This window comes from Chlamydotis macqueenii, chromosome W, assembly GCF_036417535.1.
Source record: "Chlamydotis macqueenii isolate bChlMac1 chromosome W, bChlMac1.mat, whole genome shotgun sequence".
Classification (NCBI taxonomy): Eukaryota; Metazoa; Chordata; class Aves; order Otidiformes; family Otididae; genus Chlamydotis; species Chlamydotis macqueenii.
In genome coordinates, this window is record NC_141592.1 from 52,988,048 (window position 1) to 53,013,008 (window position 24,961).

At 44.6% G+C, this 24,961-nt stretch overlaps 1 protein-coding gene across 3 annotated transcripts in view; it reads right to left on the reverse strand.

The window, feature by feature from the left end:
- Nucleotides 1-24,961, reverse strand: part of LOC147596811 (junction-mediating and -regulatory protein-like) — a 124,804-nt gene that overhangs the window by 15,294 nt on the left and 84,549 nt on the right. For all 3 annotated transcript variants that reach the window (XM_086769526.1, XM_086769525.1, XM_086769524.1), the window contains 2 exons: nucleotides 12,861-13,026; nucleotides 3,719-3,906 (listed from right to left, as the gene is read on the reverse strand). In XM_086769526.1, the coding sequence (XP_086625652.1) occupies nucleotides 3,719-3,906; nucleotides 12,861-13,026 (354 nt within the window). The remainder of the gene's footprint in view (nucleotides 1-3,718; nucleotides 3,907-12,860; nucleotides 13,027-24,961) is intronic.

A 24,961-nucleotide genomic window follows, 5' to 3' on the forward strand; every position in this document is an offset into this window, starting at 1 on the left:
TTTTACGCCGCTGTATCATCGTCAGGGGAAGAACTCCTCGCATTCCTCCTCTGCTCCAGCGTGGGGTCCCTCCCACGGGCCACAGTCCTTCGTGGAACTGCTCCGGCGTGGGTCATCTCTTCCACGGGGTGCAGTCCCTCTAGAACAGCTGTCCCAGCGGGCCCTCCACGGGCCACAGCCTCCTTCAGGCCTCCACCTGCTCCGGCGTGGGGTCCTCCACGGGCTGCAGGTGGATCTCTGCCCCTCCGTGGACCTCCATGGGCTGCAGGGGGACAACCCGCTCCACCATGGTCTTCACCATGAGTTGCAGAGGAATCTTGGCCAGGAGCCATATGACTCCTCCCCCTCCTTCTTCACTGACCTTGGCGTCTGCAGCCGTTCCTCACAACAGGCTGGCAGACGCCTCTCAGGATCCTTTTTACATCTTATTCACTTCTCATCTCCTCTCCACTTCTTGCAGCCGGGCCGGGCCGAGTTGGGCCCAGTCGGCTGCCCGGCGGGAGGCCAGAGGGTGAGGCCTGCAAGGCCCATGAGGCTCGCGCCTCCCCCTCTCTGCCCCCCGCTCAGCTGCTTCACATCTTCTCCTCCTCTTTTTCCTGTTTTCCCCTACTTAAATACGTTATCGCAGAGGCGTTATCACGGGACATTCTGCTACCAATTGGCTCGGCCTTGGCCAGCAGCGGGTCCGCCCTAGGCCCGGCCGAGTCCACTGAACAAAGGGGAGCGACTTCTAGCAGTTTCCTACAGAAGCTACCACCTTAGGCCCCCCCTCACTAACAAAACCAGAACAGCCCCCTTTAGGTACTGGAAGACCTCTATGAGGTCTCCCCGGAGCTTTCTCTTCTCCAGGCTGAACAACGCCAACTCTCTCAGCCTATGCTCATAGGAGAGGTGCTCCAGCCCTTTGATTATCTTCATGGCCCTTCTCTGGACTCCCTCCAACAGGTCTACCTCCTTCTTATGTTCGGGGCTCCAGAACTGGATGCAGTACTCCAGGTGGGGTCTTGCTAGAGCGGAGCAGAGGGGCAGAATCAACTCCCTCAACCTGCTGGCCACACTCCTCTTGATGCAGCCCAGGATGAGGTTGGCCTTCTGGGCCGCAAGGGCGCATTGCCTGCTCATGTTAAGCTTCTCATCCACCAGCACCTCCAAGTCCTTCTCCTCAGGGCTGCTCTCAATCCATTCTCCATCCAGCCTGTATTTGTGCCTGGGATTGCCACGACCCATGCGCAGGACCTTGCACTTGGCCTGGTTGAACTTCATGAGGTTTGCACGGGCCCACCTCTCCAGCCTGTCAAGGTCCCTCTGGATGGCATCCCTTCCCTCCAGCGTCTTGACTGCACCACACAGTTTGGTGTCAACCAAATTTCCTGGGCCCCTCTTCCCTCCAGGGCTTTATCCCATGGTTCTCTGCCAAGCAGATCCCTGAAGAGGCCAAAGTCTGCTCTCCTGAACTCCAGGGCAGAGAGCTTGCTGAGCGCCCTCCTCGCTGCCCTAAGGATCTTGAACTGCACCATCTCGTGGTCACTGCAGCCAAGGCTGCCCTTGAGCTCCACATTCCACAACAGCCCCTCCGTGTGGGTGAGAACAAGGTCAAGCATGGCACCCCTCCTCGTTGGCTCCTGTATCACTTGGAGAAGGAAGTTATCATCCACACATTCCAGGAACCTCCTGGACTGCCTATGCCCTGCTGTGTTGTCCCTCCAACAGATGTCAGGGTGGTTCAAGTTCCCCAGGAGGACCAGGGCTTGTGAACATGAGGCTGCTCCTATCTGTCTATAGAGGGCCTCATCCACTCAGTCTTTCTGGTTGGGTGGCCTGTAACACACCCCCACTGTAATGTCCCCTGTCCCTGCCCTCCTTTTAATACTGACCCATAAGCTGTCAGGTCCTCCTCCATCCCCAGGTGGAGCTCCATGCATTCCAGCTGGTCGTTGACATTGAGGGCAACACCCTCTCCTCATCTCCTCTGCCTGTCCTTCCTAAAGAGCCTGTATCCTTCCCTTGCAATACTCCAGTCATAGGAGTCATCCCACCACGTCTCTGTGATGCCAACAAGGTTGTAGCCCTGCAGTCGTGCACACATCTCTAACTCTTGGGCTCTAACTCAGTTCCTTTGAGCTGCATTCTAGGTGCTCTCATACTTACCTGCAATCCTTCCCCAGGTTCTGGGCACCTGTTGCTGGCACTGGCCCCATACTGACAGTAGTGGGCTGGACTGTGCTCCCCCTCCCCAGGCAACACTAGTTTAAAGCCCTCTTTACCAGTCTGGCAAGCCTTTGGCCAAAGACAGTCTTCCCCTTCTCAGTTAGGTGTACCCCATCAGCCCTTAGTAGACCAGGCTTCTCAAAGTGAGTCCCACGGTCCAAGTAGCCAAAGCCCTGGCTGTGGCACCATTTCTGTAGCCATTTGTTGACTTGCCAGATTCGACTGGCCCTTTCAGTCCCCTTCCCTTTGACCAGGAGGATTGACAAAAAGACTACCTGCGCCCCAGAGTCCTAAACTGTTACTCCCAGGGCTCTGTAATCCTTCTTGATACTCCTCAGCCTGCTCCTAGCTGTGTCACTGGCACCCATGTGAAACAACAGCAGCTGATAATAGTCCATGGGCTGTATGAAGTTTCATAGTTTCTTAGTAACATCCCTGATCCGAGCCCCTGGTAAGAAGCACACCTCTCTAGAGAGTGCGTCGGTGCAGCAAGTGGGTGCCTCCGTACCTCTCAGAAGGGAGTCACCCACTACTATCACCCATCGCCTCTTCTTGGTTGCACTGGTTCGTATATGAGCAGGCCAGGCTGCCTTGCTCAACTCCAGCATCTCTCCTGATGTGCTGGGTCTTACTTCTTCAGCCTGCAGAGTGGCAAAGTGGTTCTCCCTTATCAAGTGACATGACTGGGAACATATAGCCACTCCAATCCCTGATTCTAATTTAGAATGAGGTCCCAACTGAGTCTTCTACATAGCTTTATATTACATAGCATGGGGTGAAAGTCCATTTTTTAGAAAGTATTATACTGCTCTCTCAAAACTTTGATCTATTCTACTCATTAAGCTATTAATAATAAAGCATATTGAAGCTATCATTAATAATGCATATTGAAGTAACCGCAAACTCGTAGGGAACTGTAAACAAGTCATTCTGGGGAAAAAAGTCATGAACATATTTACCTACATTTGATACACAATTTCAAAACATTAGCTATATTAAAACAATTTTTTGCACAACATCCCAATCATGTAACACATAAAGTGTCCCTAAATAGCACATCTAGTTTTACAAATTAAGAATATATTTCCTGCATATAGAGAATCAATGACACATGACAAGTTTAAAAGGATGACATGAGAGAATGAAACTAGAACTCATTAGTGAGAAAATACCCTTGATTCTCTTCTATAAATACTTCTCTCCATAAAAACATGCATTCTAGCATGTACTTTCCACGTGAAAATATTCTGATTAGTTAATGGAAACAAGTTTATTTGTTGACTTCTAAGTGATTAAAGGCTCTTTTAAAGCTAAAAGGTAAACTGAATCTTAAATATATCAATTTAATAATACATGTTATTGTACTTGGTACTCTGTAAAACAACTTTTAGTAAGCAGTAAATATAATCCATGAAAATTCTGAAAGACTTGGAAGTTGTATCTAAAATGAAATCTTTTGAAGTTTTATTAAATTTGCTAATTATGCTAGAAATTTGCAATTTAATAATACCTTCTTATTTCTGAGGTAGGCTTTCTTGGCTGAAATACGTCCACGCCTTGCTTCCAGTTGGCGGGTTTTTTGTTGTAACTTTTGCAGCTCCTCTTTTTGCACGTGTACAGATGCTGCCATATCTTCCTTTTCAAGCATGGCTTCCATACTTTCGTAAGTGTCATAATATACCACTTCATCTCTCTTCTCTGTTTTAAAAATGTTAGCAAAAATCAAATCAATAGTTTGTATTTGAGTAACATTTTGTTTTGTTCAACAACCCTCCCTCCACTGAGTTGCAAGATTTAATGTAGAAGAATGCTATAGTACTTTCAGAGGAAGAGCAAAATCAAAAGGTCAGAGGAAAAGCACTAAAGAGCAAAGCACTGTAGGGCTTTAAAATTTATATGAAGAACAGAAATCAATACCAGTAAAGCACAGCCTGGTATTCAGGTAAGCTCAGAGCATTAAAGAACAAATGCAACTGTAAATGTACACTTGTGTCTGTAGTCTAACTTGATCACAATGTCCACACATCTTTGGGTCTCTTAACTAATACAAGGAATCCACAATGTGCAGCAATATCCTCTGGTCTTCACTACAAAGTTTGGGATATACAGACTCTCTCAAGTCTTTGCCATGGCATTCTTCTGCTATTAATTTCATGAAAGAGGAATTAGACAACAAAACACCAAAAATCCTCTCTTAGGAGGTTTTTGACCTCCCAGTCACTACTACTGCTCAGAGGCTGCAGTGAGAGGGTAACTTCAAGGCAATCCTTCAAAGCATTACAGGCCTGATAAGGAGGTCATTACTAATAGTTGTATCAACACTCATAATTTTTAGCCTCTTGAGTGAAGCATTCAGTATAACATTGAGCACATTTCTGAATGCTGCCTTTTCATCTCTTGCCAAGTAGGAAAGAGTGATGATTATAAATCTTTGCAGAATGTTGGGATGAAGAAGAAGTAAAGGCCTCTTATTCTTTATTTCCCTGGCATACCAAGTAGGATATTTTTGTAATACACTAAGGGGGATATGCATTACTGCTGGCTGAAACAGGTAGATACAGCTGGCATGACTGTCAAGTGTCTACTCTGCAGCACCATCAAACCTTCTCATTTGACCTCCATCAAATACCTTTCAGGAAGACTATAACTTCCTCCTACTTCTGTGACTAGATTATTTGGGGAGAGGGGCAGGGTTTTCTTCAGAACACCGTCCATTTTAAAAAGCTGTTGTCACTTCATGTTAATTGTGTGTAACGTCTCTGCTGCAACCAAAATTCTGATTGGATCATGCTAATTTCAGCTCAGAATAGGATATGGCAGGACCAGAAAAGAAAGAACATCACTATATTAACCCTAAAATAAAAACTAATAGAAACAGATCTACTTGAGTCTTTACATTAGTGCTCAGTTAAAAAAATAAATACATAAAATTTCATCCACTTGTAAAACAGGCAAGTCATTAGAACCCACTTTGAGACATCGTGTTTAGTCTGGAGAAGAGGAGGCTCAGGGGAGACCTCATTGCACTCTATAGCTTCCAGAAGGCAGGTTGTGATGAGCAGGGGTTTGGCCTCTTCTCCCAGGCAACAAGCAGGACCCGAGGAAATGGCCACAAGTTGTACCAGAGGAGGTTTAGATTGGACGTGAGGAAAAACTTTTTCTCCCAAAGAGTGGTCAGGCACTGGAATGGCCTGCCCAGGGAGGTGGTGGAGTCACCGTCCATGGCAGTGTTCAAGAGGCGGCTTGATGAGGAGCTACAAGATATGGTTTAGTAGCTGTGGCAGCAATGGTAGTGGGAAGACGGTTGGACTAGATGATCTTATAGGTCCCATCCAACCATGTGATTCTATGATTCTATGATTCTATGATCAGTGAGTAAAAAAAACAACTCATGGCTGACAACAATTATATTTTGCTACACAGTTATAAAATGGCAGAATATGCATGCAAATTTTGTTTTAGAACACTTTAATGCAGAGTTAAAGATAGGAATTTACAAGTGAAACTGCAATAGCTCAGCTGCAAATGAGTAAAATCTACCAGTTGTAAAACATAATGCTAAATTATAGAATCATAGAATTGTAAGGGTTGGAAGGGACCTTTAAAGGTCATCTAGTCCAACCCCCCTGCAAGGAGCAGGGACATCCCCCACTAGATCAGGTTGCTCAGAGCCTCATCCAGCCTGGCCTTGAACGTTTCCAGGGATGGGGCATCCACCACCTCTCTGGGCAACCTGTTCCAGTGCTCTACCACCCTCATGGTAAAAAATTTTTCCTAATATCTAATCTAAATCTACCTCCTTCTATTTTGAAACCATTACCCCTAGTCCTGTCACAACAGGCCCTACCGAACAGTCCCTCCCCGTCTTTCCTGTAGGCCCCCTTGAGGTACTGGAAGATCACAATAAGGTCTCCCCAGAGCCTCCTCTTCTCCAGGCTGAACAGCCCCAACTCTCTCAGCCTGTCCTCATAGGAGAGGTTCTCCAGCCCTCTGATCATCTTCGTGGCCCTCCTCTGGATCCTCTCCAACTGGTCCATGTTTTTCTTATGTTGGAGGCTCCACAGATGGACACAGTACTCCAGGTGGGGTCTCACCAGAGCAGAGCAGAGGGGCAGAATCACCTCCCTTGACCTGCTGGCCACACTCCTCTTGATACAGCCCAGGATGGGGTTGGCTTTCTGGGCCACAAGGGCGCATTGCCTGCTCATGTTAAGCTTCTCATCCACCAGCACTCCCAAGTCCTTCTCCTCAGGGCTGCTTTCAATCCATTCTCCACCCAGCCTGTATTTGTGCTTGGGATTGTGTCATAAATTATGTTATACTGTTTGAAAAAAAAACTTGGCAACTCTATTGCAACCTCCATCAAACATTCCAAGAGTTTTCTACAAACAGCTTTTGAGCTTTTCAAATGCCTGTAAATTTGGTAAGTGCTTAAGCTTCTAATGACTCTACCACTTCCAATAAAACAATTAGAATCATAGAATCATAGAATAGTTAGAGTTGGAAGGGACCTTCAACGGTCATCTAGTCCAACCCCCCTGCAAGAAGCAGGGACATCCCTGACTAGATCAGGTTGCTCAGAGCCTCATCCAGCCTGGCCTTGAACGATTCCAGGGATGGGGCATCCACCACCTCTCTGGGCAACCTGTTCCAGTGCTCTACAACTCTCATTGTAAAAAATTTTTTTCTCATATCTAATCTAAACCTACCTCCTTCTAATTTAAACCCATTACCCCTTGTTCTATCACAACAGGCCCTACTGAACAGCTTCTCCCCATCTTTCCTGTAGGCCCCCTTGAGGTATTGGAAGACCGCCATCAGGTCTCCCCGGAGCCTCCTCTTCTCCAGGCTGAACAGCCCCAACTCTCTCAGCCTGTCCTCATAGGAGAGGTGCTCCAGCCCTCTGATCATCTTTGTGGCCCTCCTCTGGACCCTTTCCAACTGGTCCATGTCTTTCTTGTGTTGGGGACTCCAGAACTGGACACAGTACTCCAGGTGGGGTCTCACCAGGGCAGAGTAGAGGGGGAGAATCACCTCCCTCGACCTGCTGGCCACACTCCTCTTGATGCAGCCCAGGATGCGGTTGGCCTTCTGGGCTGCAAGGGCGCATTGCCCTCTCATGTTGAACCTCTCGTCTACCAACACTCCCAGGTCTTTCTCCTCAGGGCTGCTCTCGATCCAATCCCCGCCCAGCCTGTATTTGTGCCTGGGATTGCCACGACCCAGATGCAGGACCTTGCACTTGGCCTGGTTGAACTTCATGAGGTTGGCACGGGCCCACCTCTCCAGCCTAGCAAGGTCCCTCTGGATGGCATCCCTCCCTTCCAGCGAGTCGACGGCACCACACAGGTTGGTGTCATCGGCGAACTTGCTGAGGGTGCACTCTATCCCACTGTCCATGTCGCCAACAAAGATGTTGACCAGGGCCGGGCCCAACACGGACCCCTGAGGGACGCCACTGGTGACCGGTCTCCACTTGGACATTGAGCCGTTGACCACCACTCTCTGAGTGCGGCCATCCAGCCAACTCCTTATCCACCGAGTGGTCCATCCATCGAACCCATGCCTCTCTAGTTTAGAGAGAAGGATGTCATGCGGGACAGTGTCAAATGCCTTGCACAAGTCCAGGTAGATGATATCCGTTGCCCGTCCCTTGTCCACCGATGCCGTCACCCCGTCATAGAAGGCCACCAAATTGGTCAGGCACGATCTGCCCTTGGTGAAGCCATGTTGGCTGTCACCAACCACCTCCTTGCTCTCCATGCGCCTTAGCATAGTTTCCAGGAGAATCTGCTCCATGACCTTGCCAGGCACAGAGGTGAGGCTGACCGGCCTGTAGTTGCCCGGGTCTTCCTTATTCCCCTTTTTAAAAATGGGGGTTATGTTCCCTCTCTTCCAGTCATCGGGGACCTCACCAGACCGCCACAACTTCTCAAATATGATGGCCAGTGGCTTGGCAACTTCATCCGCCAGTTCCCTCAGGACGCGCGGATGGATCTCATCAGGTCCCATGGACTTGTGCACCTTCAAGTTCCTTAAATGATCTCGAACCTGCTCTTCGAGCACTGTGGGCGGTTCTTCATCCTTGCAGTCCCTGCCTGTGCCTTCCACAGCTTGGGTGGGGAGACAAGAGTTCTTATCAGTGAAGACTGAGGCAAAAAAGTCATTGAGTACCTCAGCCTTCTCCACATCCCGGGTAACCAGGACACCCGTTACCTTCCGGAGGGGGCCTACATTCTCCTTGGATTTTCTTTTGTCCCCTACATACCTGTAAAAGCTTTTCTTGTTACTTTTTATATCCCTGGCCAGATTTGATTCCATCAGGGCTTTAGCCTTCCTCACCCTATCCCTGGCCGCTCGCACAGTCACTCGGTAGTCCTCCCAGGCTACCTGTCCCAGCTTCCACCCTCTATAGGCTTTCCTCTTCACTTTCAGTTGGTCCAGGAGCTCCTTGCTCATCCACGCTGGCCACCTGGCCTTTTTGCCCGACTTTTTCTTCATCGGGATGCACCTCTGCTGAGCTTGGAGGAGGTGCTCCTTAAATATGGACCAACTTTCCTGGGCCCCTCTTCCCTCCAGGGCCACCTCCCATGGCACTTGGCCCATGAGGTTCCTGAAGAGGCCGAAGTCCGCCTTCCTGAAATCTAGGGCAGAGAGCTTACTGTGCAGTTTCCTTGCCGCCCCGTGGATCTTGAACTCCACCATGTCATGGTCGCTGCAGCCAAGGCTGTCCATCAGTTTCATGTCCCCCACCAGCCCCTCCCTGTTGGTGAGCACAAGGTCCAGCATGGCACCCCTCCTTGTCGGCTCCTCTATCGCCTGCAGGAGGAAGTTATCATCCACGCATTCCAGGAACCTCCTGGACTGCCTGTACCCTGCCGTGTTGTCTCTCCAACAGATGTCAGGGTGGTTGAAGTCCCCCATGAGGACCAGGGCTCGTGACCGCTGTGAGGCTGCTCCTATCTGGCTATAGAGCGCCTCGTCCGCTCTGTCTTCCTGGCCAGGCGGCCTGTAGCAGACCCCCACCGTAACATCCCCCGTCCGTCCCTGTCCTCTGATCTTAACCCATAAGCTCTCTGTCAGCTCCTCCCCCATCCCCAGGCAGAGCTCCACGCACTCCAGCTGGTTGCTGACATAGAGAGCGACACCCCCTCCTCGTCTTCCCTGCCTGTCTTTTCTAAAAAGCCTGTACCCCTCCATGTTGACGCTCCAGTTGTAAGAGTCGTCCCACCACGTCTCCGTGATGCCAACAAGGTCGTAGCCCTGCTCGCGTGCACGCATCTCCAGTTCTTCCTGTTTATTTCCCATGCTGCGTGCGTTGGCATAGAAACACTTCAGCAGGGCCCCAGATAAAACCGACTTGCTGGCTGGAGTGACAGGTGTTCTTTTGTATCGCAGATTAGGTTTATTTGCACCTACCTGCGATCCTTCCCTGACTTCTGGGCGCTTGGTGCTGGCACTGGCGCCATGCCGATAGCCGTGGGCTGAACTGTGCTCCCCCTCCCCCAGCAACACTAGTTTAAAGCCCTCCGGACAAGTCTGGCAAGCCTACGTCCAAGCACACTCTTCCCATTCTCATTTAGGTGTACGCCATTCGGCCCTAGCAGCCCGGGCTTCTCAAAGCACGCCCCATGGTCAAGATACCCAAAGCCCTGGCTGTAACACCACTCCCTGAGCCACGAGTTGACTTGCCAGATACGCCTGGCCCTTTCAGGCCCCTGCCCTTCGACCGGGAGGATAGAGGAGAATACCACTTGAGCCCCAGAGTCTTTGACTGTAGAACCCAGGGCTCTGAAATCCCTTTTGATGTTTCTTAGGCTGCTTCTAGCTGTGTCGCTGGCCCCCACATGAAAGACCAGTAACGGATAATAGTCTGTAGGCCGTATGAGGCCAGGTATTCTCTTTATGATGAATGATGATGATTCCTCTTTAGATATGATCCACACCATTTGCACTTGTTCAACCCACCCCGCAACCAAAGCAGGAACCAACTATCACATTCTCTGTTGATAGCACTGCTTCCACCACAAAAAAACATCTTACAAAGATGTATGGATAGCTTGTATGGATAGGATAAGACACTTTAAAATTCTAATCTAATGAATCCACATTTTGTTAATTATGGTGCAGGTATTTGGTTAATAACAGTAAAAAACTACTACTGTTGCTTATAATATGACAATCTATTATCATTTGATACTTTTCAGATCCAATTTGCTGAATTTGCAAAAGAAAATGCTTTTCTTCTAGCTTATGACCTTGCAAATTCAAATTGACAGTCAAATCAAATTAGGCTTTCAAAAAATTCTAAGTTGGAACTTCATTAGTAGTTCTGCAGATGTCCCTCAAATCAGAACAGAATCCAAAACTCTCCAAAATATCTCTGCAGAGCCAGTACAGTCAAAGAGTAAAGAACAGCAACAGCCTCTGGAAGTCACGAAGACGCATGTACTTTAAATCATACAGATGTGCTAAATTAAAAGGCTATTACTTTACTGAATATAATTACACTTTAAAAAGGAAGCATAACAGAAGATGTAACAGACGATTCTTTTCTAATTGACTCCATAGGAAACAACACATATTAAAAGACCACTATATTTTGGAGGCACTTTCATTCAGATTAGGTACAGAACAGTCTTGGAGAGATGTAGTCAATTCAGTGTCACATTCTTCACAAGATTAATTGTTCTATTCCCCCTGCCTGAATAAAGTCTGAAGAGGTAATTTCATCCCTTGAACAAAAGACAATTTAGAATTGTATTTTTCACTTTCTGTCCTATGGGATATAATGGAGAGTTGTTAAAAAACAGTAATTCCTTCTAACATAGACAGCTGTCTTTGATAAAAAAAAAAAATCCTTTTACATTTTATATTAAAAAACACTAAGTAAAATTTAAAATAGCAAAGGAAGCCAAAACAGTGAACTATTTTGTTGTCATGGGGGAAGGAGAGGGTTGTTTGTTTAGCTGATTGAGGGTTTTATTTTCAGTCAGATTGGAGGTTTCTTTTGAGATTTCTGGAGAAAACATTAGTGACAAGTTGTAATGACCTATGACGCTTTTACAGTAAGCTTAATCTCTGAGGGCCCTTCGGTTTTACTATCATTTCATCAAAGAGAAAGGATTTTGATATAAATTTCTCAGCCTCCTGTTCAAGGGATTTCCTTTGGTCTGCAGGCAAGAAAAACATACTGGCTGGGCAGAGAATGGATTGTGAGCAGCCCTGAGGAGAAGGACTTGGGAGTGCTGGTGGACGAGAAGCTCAACATGAGCCAACAATGTGCACTTGCAGCCCAGAAAGCCAACCACATCCTGGGCTGCATCAAAAGAAGCGTGGCCAGCAGGTCGAGGGAGGTGATTCTGCCCATCTGCTCTGCTCTGGTGAGACCCCACCTGGAGTACTGTGTCCATCTGTGGAGCCCCCAACATAAGAAGGACATGGACCAGCTGGAGAGGGTCCAGAGGAGGGCCACAAAAACGATCAGAGGGCTGGAGCACCTCTCTTATGAGGACAGGCTGAGAGAGTTGGGGCTGTTCAGCCTGGAGAAGAGGAGGCTCTGGGGAGACCACATAGCAGTCTTCCAGTACCTAAAGGGGGCCTACAAGAAAACTGAGGAGGGACTTTTGACAAGGGCATGTAGTGGTAGGACAAGGGGTAATGGCTTTAAATTGGAAGTGGGTAGATTTAGATTGGACATAAGGAAGCAATTCTTTACTGTGAGGGTGGTGAGGCACTGGAACAGGTTGCCCAAAGGAATTGTGAATGTCCCATCCCTGGAAATGTTCAAGGCCAGGCTGGATGGGGCTTTGAGTGACCTGGTCTAGTGGAAGGTGTCCCTGCCCAGGGCAGAGGGGTTGGAACTAGATGATCTTTAAGGTCCCTTCCAACCCAAACTGTTCTATGATTCTATGAGTTAATGCTCTTGCTATCACAGGCCTGAGAGGAGATTCACACAACACTGAAAAGAAACTGTGATAGCTCTTTTTTCCAGAGGCAACTCACAATACAACCCAGCTTCAAATCTCACTTCTTAAGTGCCTTTTCTATCCATACCAAAATTTGCCCTTATGAACTAAACAATAAATCAGAGGTTGTGTCAATAAAAACATTAAGTATAAAAAGGTCCAAAGGACTGAATTGGATTCAAAATACTGTATGATTTATCTGTACCATTTCCATAGTTTGTAAGTACACAGGATATAGTAAATTCTCAAAACATAAGGTTTGCATCACTGCTCTAAATCAGTGACATGACAATACAACAAGCTTCAGAGTTTAGCTGAAGGATTCTGATTTGCAGGAATACCCTTTGAAAACAAATTACTTCAAAGAAATGAATACTGCCAATGCAATTTTTTAAATGAGAGAAGTCCAGTAATTAAAACATTTCCTCCTCCCTAAATTTAGTTTTTAAAACCTTACATAGTATCTTATATGCTTACTTCCAAACACAGACAATGAGAACCAGACCAAAACTTCTGTATAAGCCTTATGAACAGGTGTAAATTTAACAGTACTTATGTTAGAAGATCCAGCTCTTCACATGGTAAAGAAACTGTTCTCATTTCATTCCCACAGGTTTTACTAGACTCTTAGGAAGAGAATTATCCTTTACAGATTATGTCTTAATTAAAATGCATAAAAAGCACCTGACATCAGTCTTCTGATGCTTTCAAGTTGTGCTGTCAACAACAACTCTTCACATTTCAAGATCTCAAACTGTACTTCATATAACTGAAGTTGTAGATCATAATAATCAGCTTCTAACTGGTCCAAATGGGCTATGGCTTCTGTACCGCCTTTCAGACCCTGCATCTAAATGAAAAAAGAAAAAAAAAATAAACACACAAATCCAGGATAAGGAGAACAAAACCACAGACTTTATGATTACAGCTAGATACAGTCTGGTACACTAAATATAACATGTTACAATTGAACACATCAAGAGAAGAAGGTTTTGATCAGCCACACACTTTCAGACATCTTTAATACTTGACATTTTTTCTGCATGGTAATAAAAAAATCCATGGCATTGGATTACTCTTTGTGACTGTCGAAGTGAGAAGTCATATAGTGAGTAGTGTGAAACATCCCTACCACTCTTTACTCTACTACTCGATTCTCTGAAGATAAATAATGAAATTAGTATTTTCTTATCTTCAGTCCGAAAAGTCTAAAAGTTGTTTTGCTAACAGCATCTAGAAAACTACAGTTGAAACTGTCACTTAAGTTGAACTTCAAATTACATGCACTGATCCTTTTGTAATGACAACTAAACTGAGGAGATTCTCTACAAATTAAAAAAAAAAAGTGAAGGGGATAAATCAGTGCTTTTTATCATATTTTACTTATATTATTGCATAGTTAACCTTCTTAACAAAGTAGATATAATCCGTCAAGCCACAGGCCTTTATATTACTTTTCCCAGTTTTTCCTCAAAAATTCTCATAACCTCTATCTAGCACTGCAGTTGGAAAGGAACAACATGAGAAAATTTAAGAAAACACTAAGTTCTATCTAATCAGAATGTATTGAATTTTACAGCATCATTGTTTCTGGAGTCTTTCACAGGAGAAAAAATATCTGGAATAAAATATTTATATATATTTCAGTGCTTATTTGTCATATGTCTGACATAGAAAAGTGACACAAGAAACAACCAAAGAGAACTCAAATAATCCTCTTTAATTCAGCCAAACAAGATTTAACAGATCAATACAGTTGGCCATTCAGATCATATTCAGGAAATACTGATAAGCAAGGGGATCTTATGTGCTGTCTCACTTTGGAGGGAATTCAAAGCCATGCAGCTCTACAACCTGTGTGCAGGAGAAGAGTTAAGGCCACATCCAAGTCCTCTCTCCTCCTCAAAAAATGAATCTCTGATAGTTTCTCCGAGATGAAGATTGAAAGTAATTCTAAATTGTGCTGAAGATTTGTGATCGATCTACCTTACCATTCTGATGAAAGGGGATTCAGTTCCTATATTAAAGACATTCAATCATTGTTGTGGTTTTGTTAGTGAGGGGGGGCCTAAGGTGGTAGCTTCTGTAGGAAACTGCTAGAAGTTGCTCCCCTTTGTTCAATGGACTCGGCCAGGCCTAGGGCGGACCTGCTGCTGGCCAAGGCCGAGCCAATTGGTAGCAGAATGTTCTGTGATAACGCCTCTGCAATAATGTATTTAAGGAGAAAACAGAAAAAAAAAGAGAGAAGAGAAGATGTGAAGAAGCTGAGTGGGGGCAGAGGCGCAGAGCGGGAGGCGCAAGCCTCATGGGCCTTGCAGGCCTCACCCTCTGGCCTCCTGCCAGGCAGCCTACTGGGCCCGACTCGGCCCGGCCTGGCTGCAAGAAGTGGAGAGGAGATGAGATGGATGATGTGAAGAGATCCTGAGAGGTGTCTGCCTGCCTGTTGTGAAGAACTTTTCCTGTGAGAGGAAGGGCTGCAGATGCCAAGGTCAGTGAAGAAGGAGGGGGAGGAGTAATGCGGCTCCTGGCCAAGATTCCCCTGCAGCCTGTGGTGAAGACCATGGTGGAGCAGGTTGTCCCCCTGCAGCCCACGGAGGTCCACAGAGGAGCAGAGATCCACTTGGAGCCCGTGAAGGACCCCACACCGGAGCAGGTGGAGGCCTGAAGGCAGCTGTGGCCCATGGAGGGCCCGCTGGGGCAGCTGTTCTGGAGAGACTGCACCCTGTGGAAGAGATGACCCACGCCAGAGCAGTTTCAGGAAGGACTGTGGCGTATGGGTCCCACAATGGAGCAGGGGAGGAATGTGAGGAGTTCTTCCCCCCGACCATGAAGCAGCGACGTAAAACAACGCGTGATGAACTGACTGCAACCCCCATTCCCTCTTCCCCCCTGTGCTGCTCGGGAGGGGAAGGTAGTAGAGATAATGTTAAGCCCGGGAAGAGGGAGGGGTGGGGGGAGGTTATCTTGTTCTCTGTCTCATTCTCCTGCTGTTTGTAGTAATAAATGAATAGTTTTCCCCAAGTCGAGTCTGTTTTGCCTATGACAGTAACTTTAAGGCTTTCTCCCTGTCCTTATCTCAAACCTCGAGCCGTTTTTCTTATATCATCTCCCCCTATTCTCTCGGAGGGTGGGGGGAGTGAGAGAGAGACTTCATAGTCTGGTCCCGATCGGGGCTGAACTACGACAATCATTAAAAAGGGATGTCTAACAAGGAGACATAAAGGGTCTAGCAAACTATACATTTTAAAAAATATTTGCTAGTAGGTTTTTACATTATGATGGTTTCTTCAAGAAGTAAAAATGTATCTGTAATTAATAACCAGAAATGGGTTTCCTAGATTTTATTTATCATGTATGCTTAAATATAATTATACTAAAGTAGAAAGATATCTGTACTGAATCAAACCAAAGATCTTACTCAATACCCTGTTTTGGACAAAGGTTAACAGCAAATATCCAGGAAGATGAAAAATAGTAGGCAGTGCATTGATACTTCCCTAAAATGTTTCACCAGCCTCTAGCACGGCTTGCAGTTCAAGACTTCTTAAGCCACAGTGCCGCCTTTTATACTAAACAGACTTACTGGATTTTACTTCATAAATTGCCCTACCCCTTTTTTACAGCATACAAGCTTTTAGCATGTCCATAATTATCCTTTGACAGGAAATTCATAGCTTAATTAAACACTTAAGGAAATAGTTCTCTCAATTATGCTTCTTTCCATATGAGACTGATAGATGGAAGGCTTGTGAATTAATTCTTGTAATTTCTATTTTTAAAATTTCTTCTACTATACTGTATACTTACTGAATGTATCTTTTGTATATCAATTATTAGACTGAAAGGATCAATCAGTCTTTAAGTGAATATCATAAATCTTACAATCAATAATGTATAATTTATGTTTCAGCCCAGTGTGACACCAAAATGTCATGCTATGCCATTCTATTATTCTGCATCCATATTAAATTACCAATTGTGACCAAAACAGTAAGTGACATAATGATAGCATATTTGGAGTGAATTAGAGCCTATTTTCAAGACAAAAGGACTGATTCTCTGGAATCTTCCAGTATTTCATGAGAGTGATAATGTTCATTTGTCAGGCAGAATATCCTGGGTTTTGGAATTTCCAAAGTATTTTTTTCATCATTAAAAAAATATACCATAGAAAAAAAATCATAGAATCATAGAATGGCTAGGGTTGGAAGGGACCTTCAAAGATCATATAGTCCAAGCCCCAATATAGTCCAACCCCCAAAAATATACCATAGGAATTTTTTTTTTTGGCAAATTCATGCAATATCATTCAAACTTCTACCATAACTAAGAACTTTTGCTTTGTCAGTGAACTGTGAAATTCACATAAATTTATACTTTTTTTTTTCTTTAAAAAAGATGTTCACAAATTTAAAACCACAAACTTTGTATTAAGACTGCATAGAGACGTAAATAGGCTGTCTTCAGAAGTATCAGCTAATCATGTTATAGCAGCTCAAAATATCATTCAGGCACACTAGTATCTGTCTGATAAAGTACCTGTCTGACAACCAAATCTTAGCCCTACAAACATACATTACAGATGTTTCGTAGTGCCCCACTCGGGACCAGACTATGCAGTCTCTCTCTCACTCCCCCCACCCTTCGAGAGAACAGGGAGAGATAATATAACAAAAAAGGCTCAAGGTTTGAGATAAGGACAGGGAGAGATCATTGAAGTTACCATTACAGGCAAAACAGACTCGACTTGGGGAAAACTATTCATTTATTACTACAAACAGAAGGATAACGAGACAGAGAACAAGATAACCTCCCCCCACCCCTCCCTCTTCCCAGGCTTAACTTTATCTCTACCGCCTTCCTCATCCCAAGCGGCACAGGGGGGAAGAGGGAATGGGGGTTATGGTCAGTTCATCACTTGTTGCTTTACGTCGCTCCTTTCTCCTCGGGGGAAGAACTCCTCACGTTCCTCCCCTGCTCCAGCGTGGGGTCCCTCCCATGGGCTACAGTCCTTTGTGAAACTGCTCCAAACTGCTTTGGCGTGGGTCATCTCTTCCACAGAGTGCAGTCCCTCAGGAACGGCTCCCCCAGTGCAGGCCCTCCACGAGCCACAGCCCCCTTCAGGCATCCACTTGCCCTGACGTGGGGTCCTCCATGGGCTGCAGGTGGATCTCTGCTCCTCCGTGGGCCTCCACAGACTGCATGGGGACAGCCTGCTTCACCATGGTCTTCACCACAGGCTGCAGGGGAATCTTGGCCAGGAGCAGCATTACTCCTCCCCCTCCTTCTTCACTGACCTTGGCATCTGCAGCCATTCTTCTCACAAGAAATTCTTCACAATTGGCTCAGGCAGACACCTCTCAGGTTCTCTTCACATCTCATGTCCTCTCCACTTCTTGCAGCTGGGCTGAGTTGGGCCCGGATGGCCGCCTGGCAGGAGGCCAGAGGGTGAGGCCTGCAAGGCCCACAAGGCTCACGTCTCTCCCTCTCTGCCCCTGCTCCAGCTTCTTTGCTTTTTTTTTTTTTTTTTTCTGTTTTTCCCCTTCTTAAATATGTTATCGCAGAGGTGTTATCAGGGAACATTCTGCTACCAATTGGCTCAGCCCTGGCCAGCAGCGAGTCCACCCTAGGCCCAGCCGAGTCCACTGAACAAAGGGGAAACAACTTCTAGCAGCTTCTTACAGAAGCTACCACCGTAGCCCCCCTCACTAAATAAAACCAGGACAATATGCTACAAGCTACCTGGTCTGTTTTAGGAGTACAATATCACTACATTCCATTTTCAGGTGCAACAGCAATAAATGGGAATGCCCCTCCTCGGACAACCCCCACTTATATACTGAGCGTGACGTTTATCGCATGGAATACTCTCTTTGGCCAGTTTGGGTCAATTATTCTGTCTGTCTCTCTCCCAGCTTCCTGCATCTGCACATTAGCGAGACTTGGAAAGCTGGACAGTGTCCTTGGTCTCATTAGCAACTACTCATATCATCAGTGTGTTTATCCACATTCTTCACATCTGAAAGACAAAACACACTGGCTACTGAGAGGAAAATTATCTCCATCCCTGCTGAAATCATGACAACACTCGAGAGACAACTCAGTCATTGGTCATAGCCAGCACAGGTTCACGACAGGAAAGTCCCGTTTAACTAACTGAATTTCCTTTTATGACAACATCACCCATCTAGTTGACCAAGGGAAGCCAGTAGATTTGTAGGTGGATTTTTAAAATTATTTTAGCAAAGCTTTTGATACTGTCTGTTATAGTATTCTTCTGGACAAAATGATGTCCATAATATGATGCGTGAACAATTAGTCCAGGAAGCCTGTTCTGGGTTCTCTCTTGTGCAGCCAGCCCACGTGGTCAGCTGAAGCAGTGAGCAGTCTCAGCTGAAAACTGTTTGGTTTTTGCAGGATTTTATACTGGGTTAATTTGCAACCAGATATGCCACTGTCACTGCAGTGAGTGCCAGTCTTGCAGGCTTTAAACTTGCCTGTTGCTTGGAGGTCATAAGTCCCTGTCCTCAGAGTCCTCTTCTGCACTGAGGAAGTTACATCTGTGACGAAATTACCTGCGCTCTCAAATCTGTGATACAAGTTCAAATTAATCAAGCAATGGATGGAACTAGGGCTTAAGCAAGGAGACAACATAGCTAAAGCTTGAGTTGGGAGGAAGACTCTTTTCTACACTGTCCCCAGGATAATTAATTTCAAACATGTTACTGTCGATGGCTTCCACACCAAGAGAGATTGAGCATTAAATGAACTTGCACAGCTCTGTTCTGGGCTTCCACCAGGTTATTTAAAAAAGAGGGCTTCTAAGCACTAACAGTACACAAGAAGACAAGAAGCATACAAGAAAAACAGAGCTCCAGAACACCTCCTTTCTAAGAAGTCCACCTGCTGTCTCATGTTCTCTTCTGTCCTACATGGCATAGACAGCTGTTTCCCATGAGGTCAGTTGGAGGCCTTGGCCTAAGTGCAAGACTGCTGGCTTTATTTGGGCCCCTAACCACATGCCTAAAGAAAGGAGGATGACTGAATTACCAGTGACTTCACTGACCACCTTCTCCTATATGAAAACATGAGGAGAAGTTTTGTGGACAATTAATGCTGGAGATGGTTCTCCAGGCTCTAGTTAAATACGTTATCGCAGAGGCGTTATCAGGGAGCATTCTGCTACCAATTGACTGAGCCCTGGCCATCGGCGGGTCCGCCCTAGGCCCGGCCGAGTCCACCGAACAAAGGGGAAACAACTTCTAGCAGAAGCTGCCACCGTAGCCCCCCCCCCACTAAACAAAACCAACGCAACGTAACAAGAACTAGAGAAGAAAAATCTGTTCTTAAGAGTAGCTCTTCTTCTGTAGTTGGTGTATGACCCTGCCACTGTTAGTCATGTTTGTGTGTGTATAAAGGACAAACAGATTCTTGCAATACAGAAACTTAAAAATAAGTTGTGCTTCTTGTTTTATTTCATGTTTTCCAGTGGGGATTGCATATGCAATGGAGGGAATGCAACTGTGGAGCTTACAGTGGATCTTGAGAGGCATTGCTTTAGGGGACAAAGAAATACACTTGTGAAACAAAAAGACTCCACTAGTTCTTCTATTCTGATCTCATTAGCCTATGTGGATGCTTTAAAGGACTTTTTTTTTTGTGGACTTGCTAACTATTAAATGACTGCTTGCAGTTGCAAACAGGTGCCCCTCCCTTTTGCTCCTTTTAAAGAATGTATGCTTTTGTAATTTTAGCTGTGATTGAATTAGAAGAAAACTGTTCCCAGGTTGCAAGTTTCTCTCAATCAGTGTACACAGATACTTGTCCATAATACTGGCATTTTGAATTATTGAGTAGCCTTTTAAAAAAAATCAAAACCACAGAACCTCTTTTTTACAAGTATTACTTTTTTTCAGGCAATAATAAATAGCACTGTCACCCCCAACATGACATTTACTAAAACATCCCAGAAGTTTGGCCAATGGGCAGACAGCAGGGCAAATACAGTTTATGGCTTGGGATTTTCATCTGAACATCACCTTTCAAAAGTAAGTATGATCAATGACAACTATTTGGCCAGTCAAGCAATTTAAGAGTATTTGATTCCTGCTGGTTGTATCTTGACTCAGTGCTCACTACTGTTGTTATTTAAAAACAGTTTACAAAAAATGTTCAGTATACATCCTTATAATGTAAAAAGACAAGACAATATTGTTCTAACACTTTGTTGCCTATGAATTTTATTTCAACTTATTGAGGAAAGGAGGGAGATTTAAGCTGTCACACTGTATGCTGTTAATGCTTTCTAGGTATTCGCTTGTTAGGTTTCTCTTCTTTAAAGTTGTTCTTCCGTTACAGTTATTCATGATAGACTTTGAAGGAGTAGACCATGTAGTGTTTCTTCTGTGTTTAGATCTCCTAGAAAAAAATTGTTGGTAGTCTTCGGATGCATTTTTGTCTTTTAGGCCATGTTCACTTTCACCTTTCTGCTGTGTAGTGCATCAAATAACAGATATTTCAACATGTGCAGGCTTAAAGTAAAGTTAGTGGGAAAACTATTCAATGTAAAAGAAAACTGTGTTTTCTTGTTGGAATACAAAAGTTGAAATTTTTACTGAAGAAACTCAATGCCCTATGAGGTTTTTTTTCTAGTCTACTTGTGCAAGAGGGAAGTCCACCTTAATCCAAGGAAAGCAGTAACTCCTTTTTCTCAAAGTGATGGTATGGTTCCTGTGAGCACCCTTTCTACAATTCCTGTTGTTATTGATACTACTCTGGTAGATGAGTCCAGGAACCTGTAAAAGTTGATGTTGTTTTTCTCCAGATGAGAAATTCCATATTCAGTTTAAAAACATGTTTCTACATTAAGCAGAGAATTTTTGTGTTTGAAATATACAAGAGATCTGGAAACCCAAATGCAATAAAAAGGAATGTATAATACATATTTGAGTAAGGAATAATGGTTGGCTTGTTATTAAAAAACCCCTAAATAAACAAAAAAAAAATCATACTGGCCCTTTTGAGAAAGTAATTGTCACTATCCAAGGATAAGCATGGGCCTGTCAGAAAACCACTGAAAAGAGAACCAGTACATCTGCTTTGTTTGGACAGTGTGATACGCTTGTAAGATTTTTTCCTTTCATAATCCGATAGCTTTCATTTCTATGAAGCAACACAAACCCAGGAAATTGAGTGATATTAATATTGAATATATGCATGTGCATTTGTGCATGTGTCATTGCTTCAGTGAACTTGGGAACTTTGTAATGTATTTAAATTGGTGTGTATGTCCTAGAGGCACTTGTTTACCAACATGATAATAACCTTTGTTAATATTTCAAAGGATTTAGCATAAATCCTAATTTAGTTTACCTCTCTCGTATACTAGCTTGTTTTCCTTAATCATGGAATGCTGCTTTGGAGGCAAAGCATCATGCTGTAGTCATGCATAGCCTGTCTTTGCCTGCCTTTAAACACTGGGTTGTCCTTGCCAGTGAAAATATTTTTTTTTCATCTGTCCTTTCCTTCACTCTTTCCTTGCTCTCCCCAAGTGATACTTACTTCCTTCTTACAGTTGTTTCAATCCCATTCTTTCTCTGCCCTCAAACTGATGTCTAAGAGCTTTCAGTATGCCCTTGGCTTAAAACTTTATATTGCTTTTGAAAAAAATAATCTGAAAGGCTACAGTAGATATTTTGTCTTAAGTACGTTTGATTAGCGGTTACTCAGATTGTTGTGATTTATGAAGAATACACAGATCTGTTGAGAAAAATGCCAAGTCACAGACCTTTTCAGAAGCTTACGGTGATGAATCTTCAGGATCTTTTCAGCAAACTGTTTCCCTTGTATTATATTTTAATTATCAAATTGCGATTTTCATGTGAAATAAAATTGCTGATCATTGCTACTAAAATTCATAAAGGTGAAACTTTTTGTATTACTGTAAAATTAGCAAACATATTTGATCAGGGAAAAAGAAACTTTTGTTTAGATTGTAGTCTATTCAGTCACTGGACTTGGCAGATATATTGGTCTTGGAATCAGAAAAGCTGAATTGGAAACCCTGGATCTGCTGTGTAGCTTCAGAGAAATCACATCTATCTTATCTTGTCTTGTCTTGTGTCTCTGCTCAGATTACTAACTCTCACTTCTGTGCACTGGCATTGTAGTCAGGTTTACCAGAGTGCTCTTTGGTACACCTAGCATTATAGGACATGAAATCTAATTTAGGGCTCAAGGTACTACTGGATATTAGTAATAGTGCTATCAAATAAACTATATTAATGGATTTGTGGAGAAACAGGTTGCTTCTAGAAGTTGCTGGAAAAATTTATTCTGTACTCGGTTTATCAAAGTCCCTAAGTGAACAGCCCTGTTGTATGTAATTTGTTTTGCAGTGGTGTCCCTGGGCCCCAATGAAATGTTTCAAGTTCCAGGGAGCAAAAGACAGCCTGCAACCACAAAAATCTTAGTCTAGTCTGTGACTGATATCAACAGGTTAATGAAGCAAATAGTCAGAGCAGGGATGATAAAAGTAATGTCTTCAAATAAACTGGTTATTCTCAGATCATTGTCTGCTTAGCTGTGTCACTCTAAACAAGTAGATGATTTCCAAAGCATATATCAAGTGTTTGACTTTTGGACTATTCCTTTTTGGTTCGTGTGCCTTTGTCCTCCTAAACTGAGTACTAGGGTAGAGTGAAACCTCTTTCTGGATGATTATTGTGACTGTAAGAATTAGTGGAGCGAGACTATCCAGTATAAAAATAAAGGCACTCTAATCAACTTCACACTCAAGGAGTATAGAGGAAAATTAATTAAACAGTTGTTTATCTTCATTACACCTATTCTCAATATGTCAGACCACAAATTCACCTCAAGATTGTTCCATCAGGAGTCAGGCAGAAGTCAGTGATACCTAAAAGATTATTCCTATATTGAAGAATATTCCTTTCACAGGATCATGATTTCCTAGCACAGTCCCTCTGGCTGCTGTAGTAGGAGGAAAAGAACGTCCCATGATACTCAGAGAAAACTGAGGCTAATTTATCTTCCAGAACACAAATATGTGCTTTTGATAGTATCCTGCTGTATGGGAAGAAATATTCCTTGTCAGGACTGCTGTCTGTTTTATCCCTTTGAATTAGTTGACTCTGTTTATTCCAAATCAGAGTATGCTGTCATAGTTTAGCCCCGCTCAGGACCAGACTACTCAGTCTCTCTCTCACTCCCCCCACCCTCCGAGAGAATAGGAGGAGATAATATAAGAAGAAAAAAAAAGCTCAAAGTCTGAGATAAGGACAGGGAGAGGTCCTTAAAGTTACCATTACGGGCAAAACAGACTCGACTTGGGGAAAACTACTTGTTTATTATTAAAACCAAAGCAGGATAATGAGACAGAGAACAAGATAACCTCCCCCCACCCCTCCCTCTTCCCGGGCTTAACATTATCTCTACCTCCTTCCCCTCACCCCAAGCGGCACAGGAGGGAAGAGGAAATGGGGGTTATGGTCAGTTCATCACATGTCGCTTTATGCCGCTCCTTCCTCCTTGGGGGAAGAACTCCCCACATCCCTCCCTTGCTCCAGCGTGGGGTCCCTCCCATGGGCTACAGTCCTTCTTCAAACTGCTCCGACATGGGTCGTTTTTCCACGAGGTGCAGTTCCTCCAGAACAGCTGCCTCAGTGCGGGCCCTCCACAGGCCACAGCCTCCTTCAGGCATCCGCCTTCCCCGACGTGGGGTCCTCCATGGGCTGCAGGTGGATCTCTGCCCCTCCGTGGACCTCCATGGGCTGCAGGGGGACAGCCTGCTTCACCATAGTCTTCACCACGGGCTGCAGGAGAATTTCTGCCAGGATCAGCATTACTCCTCCCGCTCCTTCTTCACTGACCTTGGCGTCTGCAGCCGTTCCTCTCACAAGAAATTCTTCACAATCGGCTCAGGCAGACGCCTCTCAGGTTCTCTTCACATCTCATCTCCTCTCCACTTCTTGCAGCCGGGCCGGGCCAAGTCGAGCCCAGACGGCTGCCCGGCGGGAGGCCAGAGGGTGAGGCCTGCAAGGCCCACAAGGCTTGCGCCTCCCCGCTCAGCATCTTCACATCTTCTCTTTTTTTTTTTCTGTTTTTCCCTTTCTTAAATACGTTATCGCAGAGGTGTTATCAGGGAACATTCTGCTACCAATTGCCTCAGCCCTGGCCAGCAGTGGGTCTGCCCTAGGCCTGGCCAAGTACACCAGACAAAGAGGAAACAACTTCTCTCAGCTTCTTACAGAAGCTACCACCGTAGCCCCCCCCTCACTAAATAAAACCAACACAATGCTAAATGCCAAAAGGACCATCACAGGTACTTATGAGATCCTCTTGTAGTATCCCTCCACAAGTTTTCCATCTTTTCCTTAAATCCTCCAGAGAACACTTCCTTTCATAGCATGAGATCTCATCTTTCTTATTTAGGAATTTTGTCAAGAGATTGCTATTATCTATCACCTGACTGCCTCAAGGAATTCTAGTAAGTTTGTGAAAATTTCCTTTAACTTCAGCCTTGTTGGCTTTTTCTTAGAATGTTATATATTTATCTGTCTGTTCATTATGTATACATTTTGTTTACAATTTTGACCACTGTGATACAGAAGATCATATTTACTGCCTTGTATGTCTTCAGCCATTCTAAACCTCAGAATTGTGTTTTCTCACTTATCAATCATCAGGTCCTAAAGCTGATTTAAATAATAGGTTGTCTATCAGATTTTGAGGTCTATCTACAACTCTTAAATGAGTATCATTCA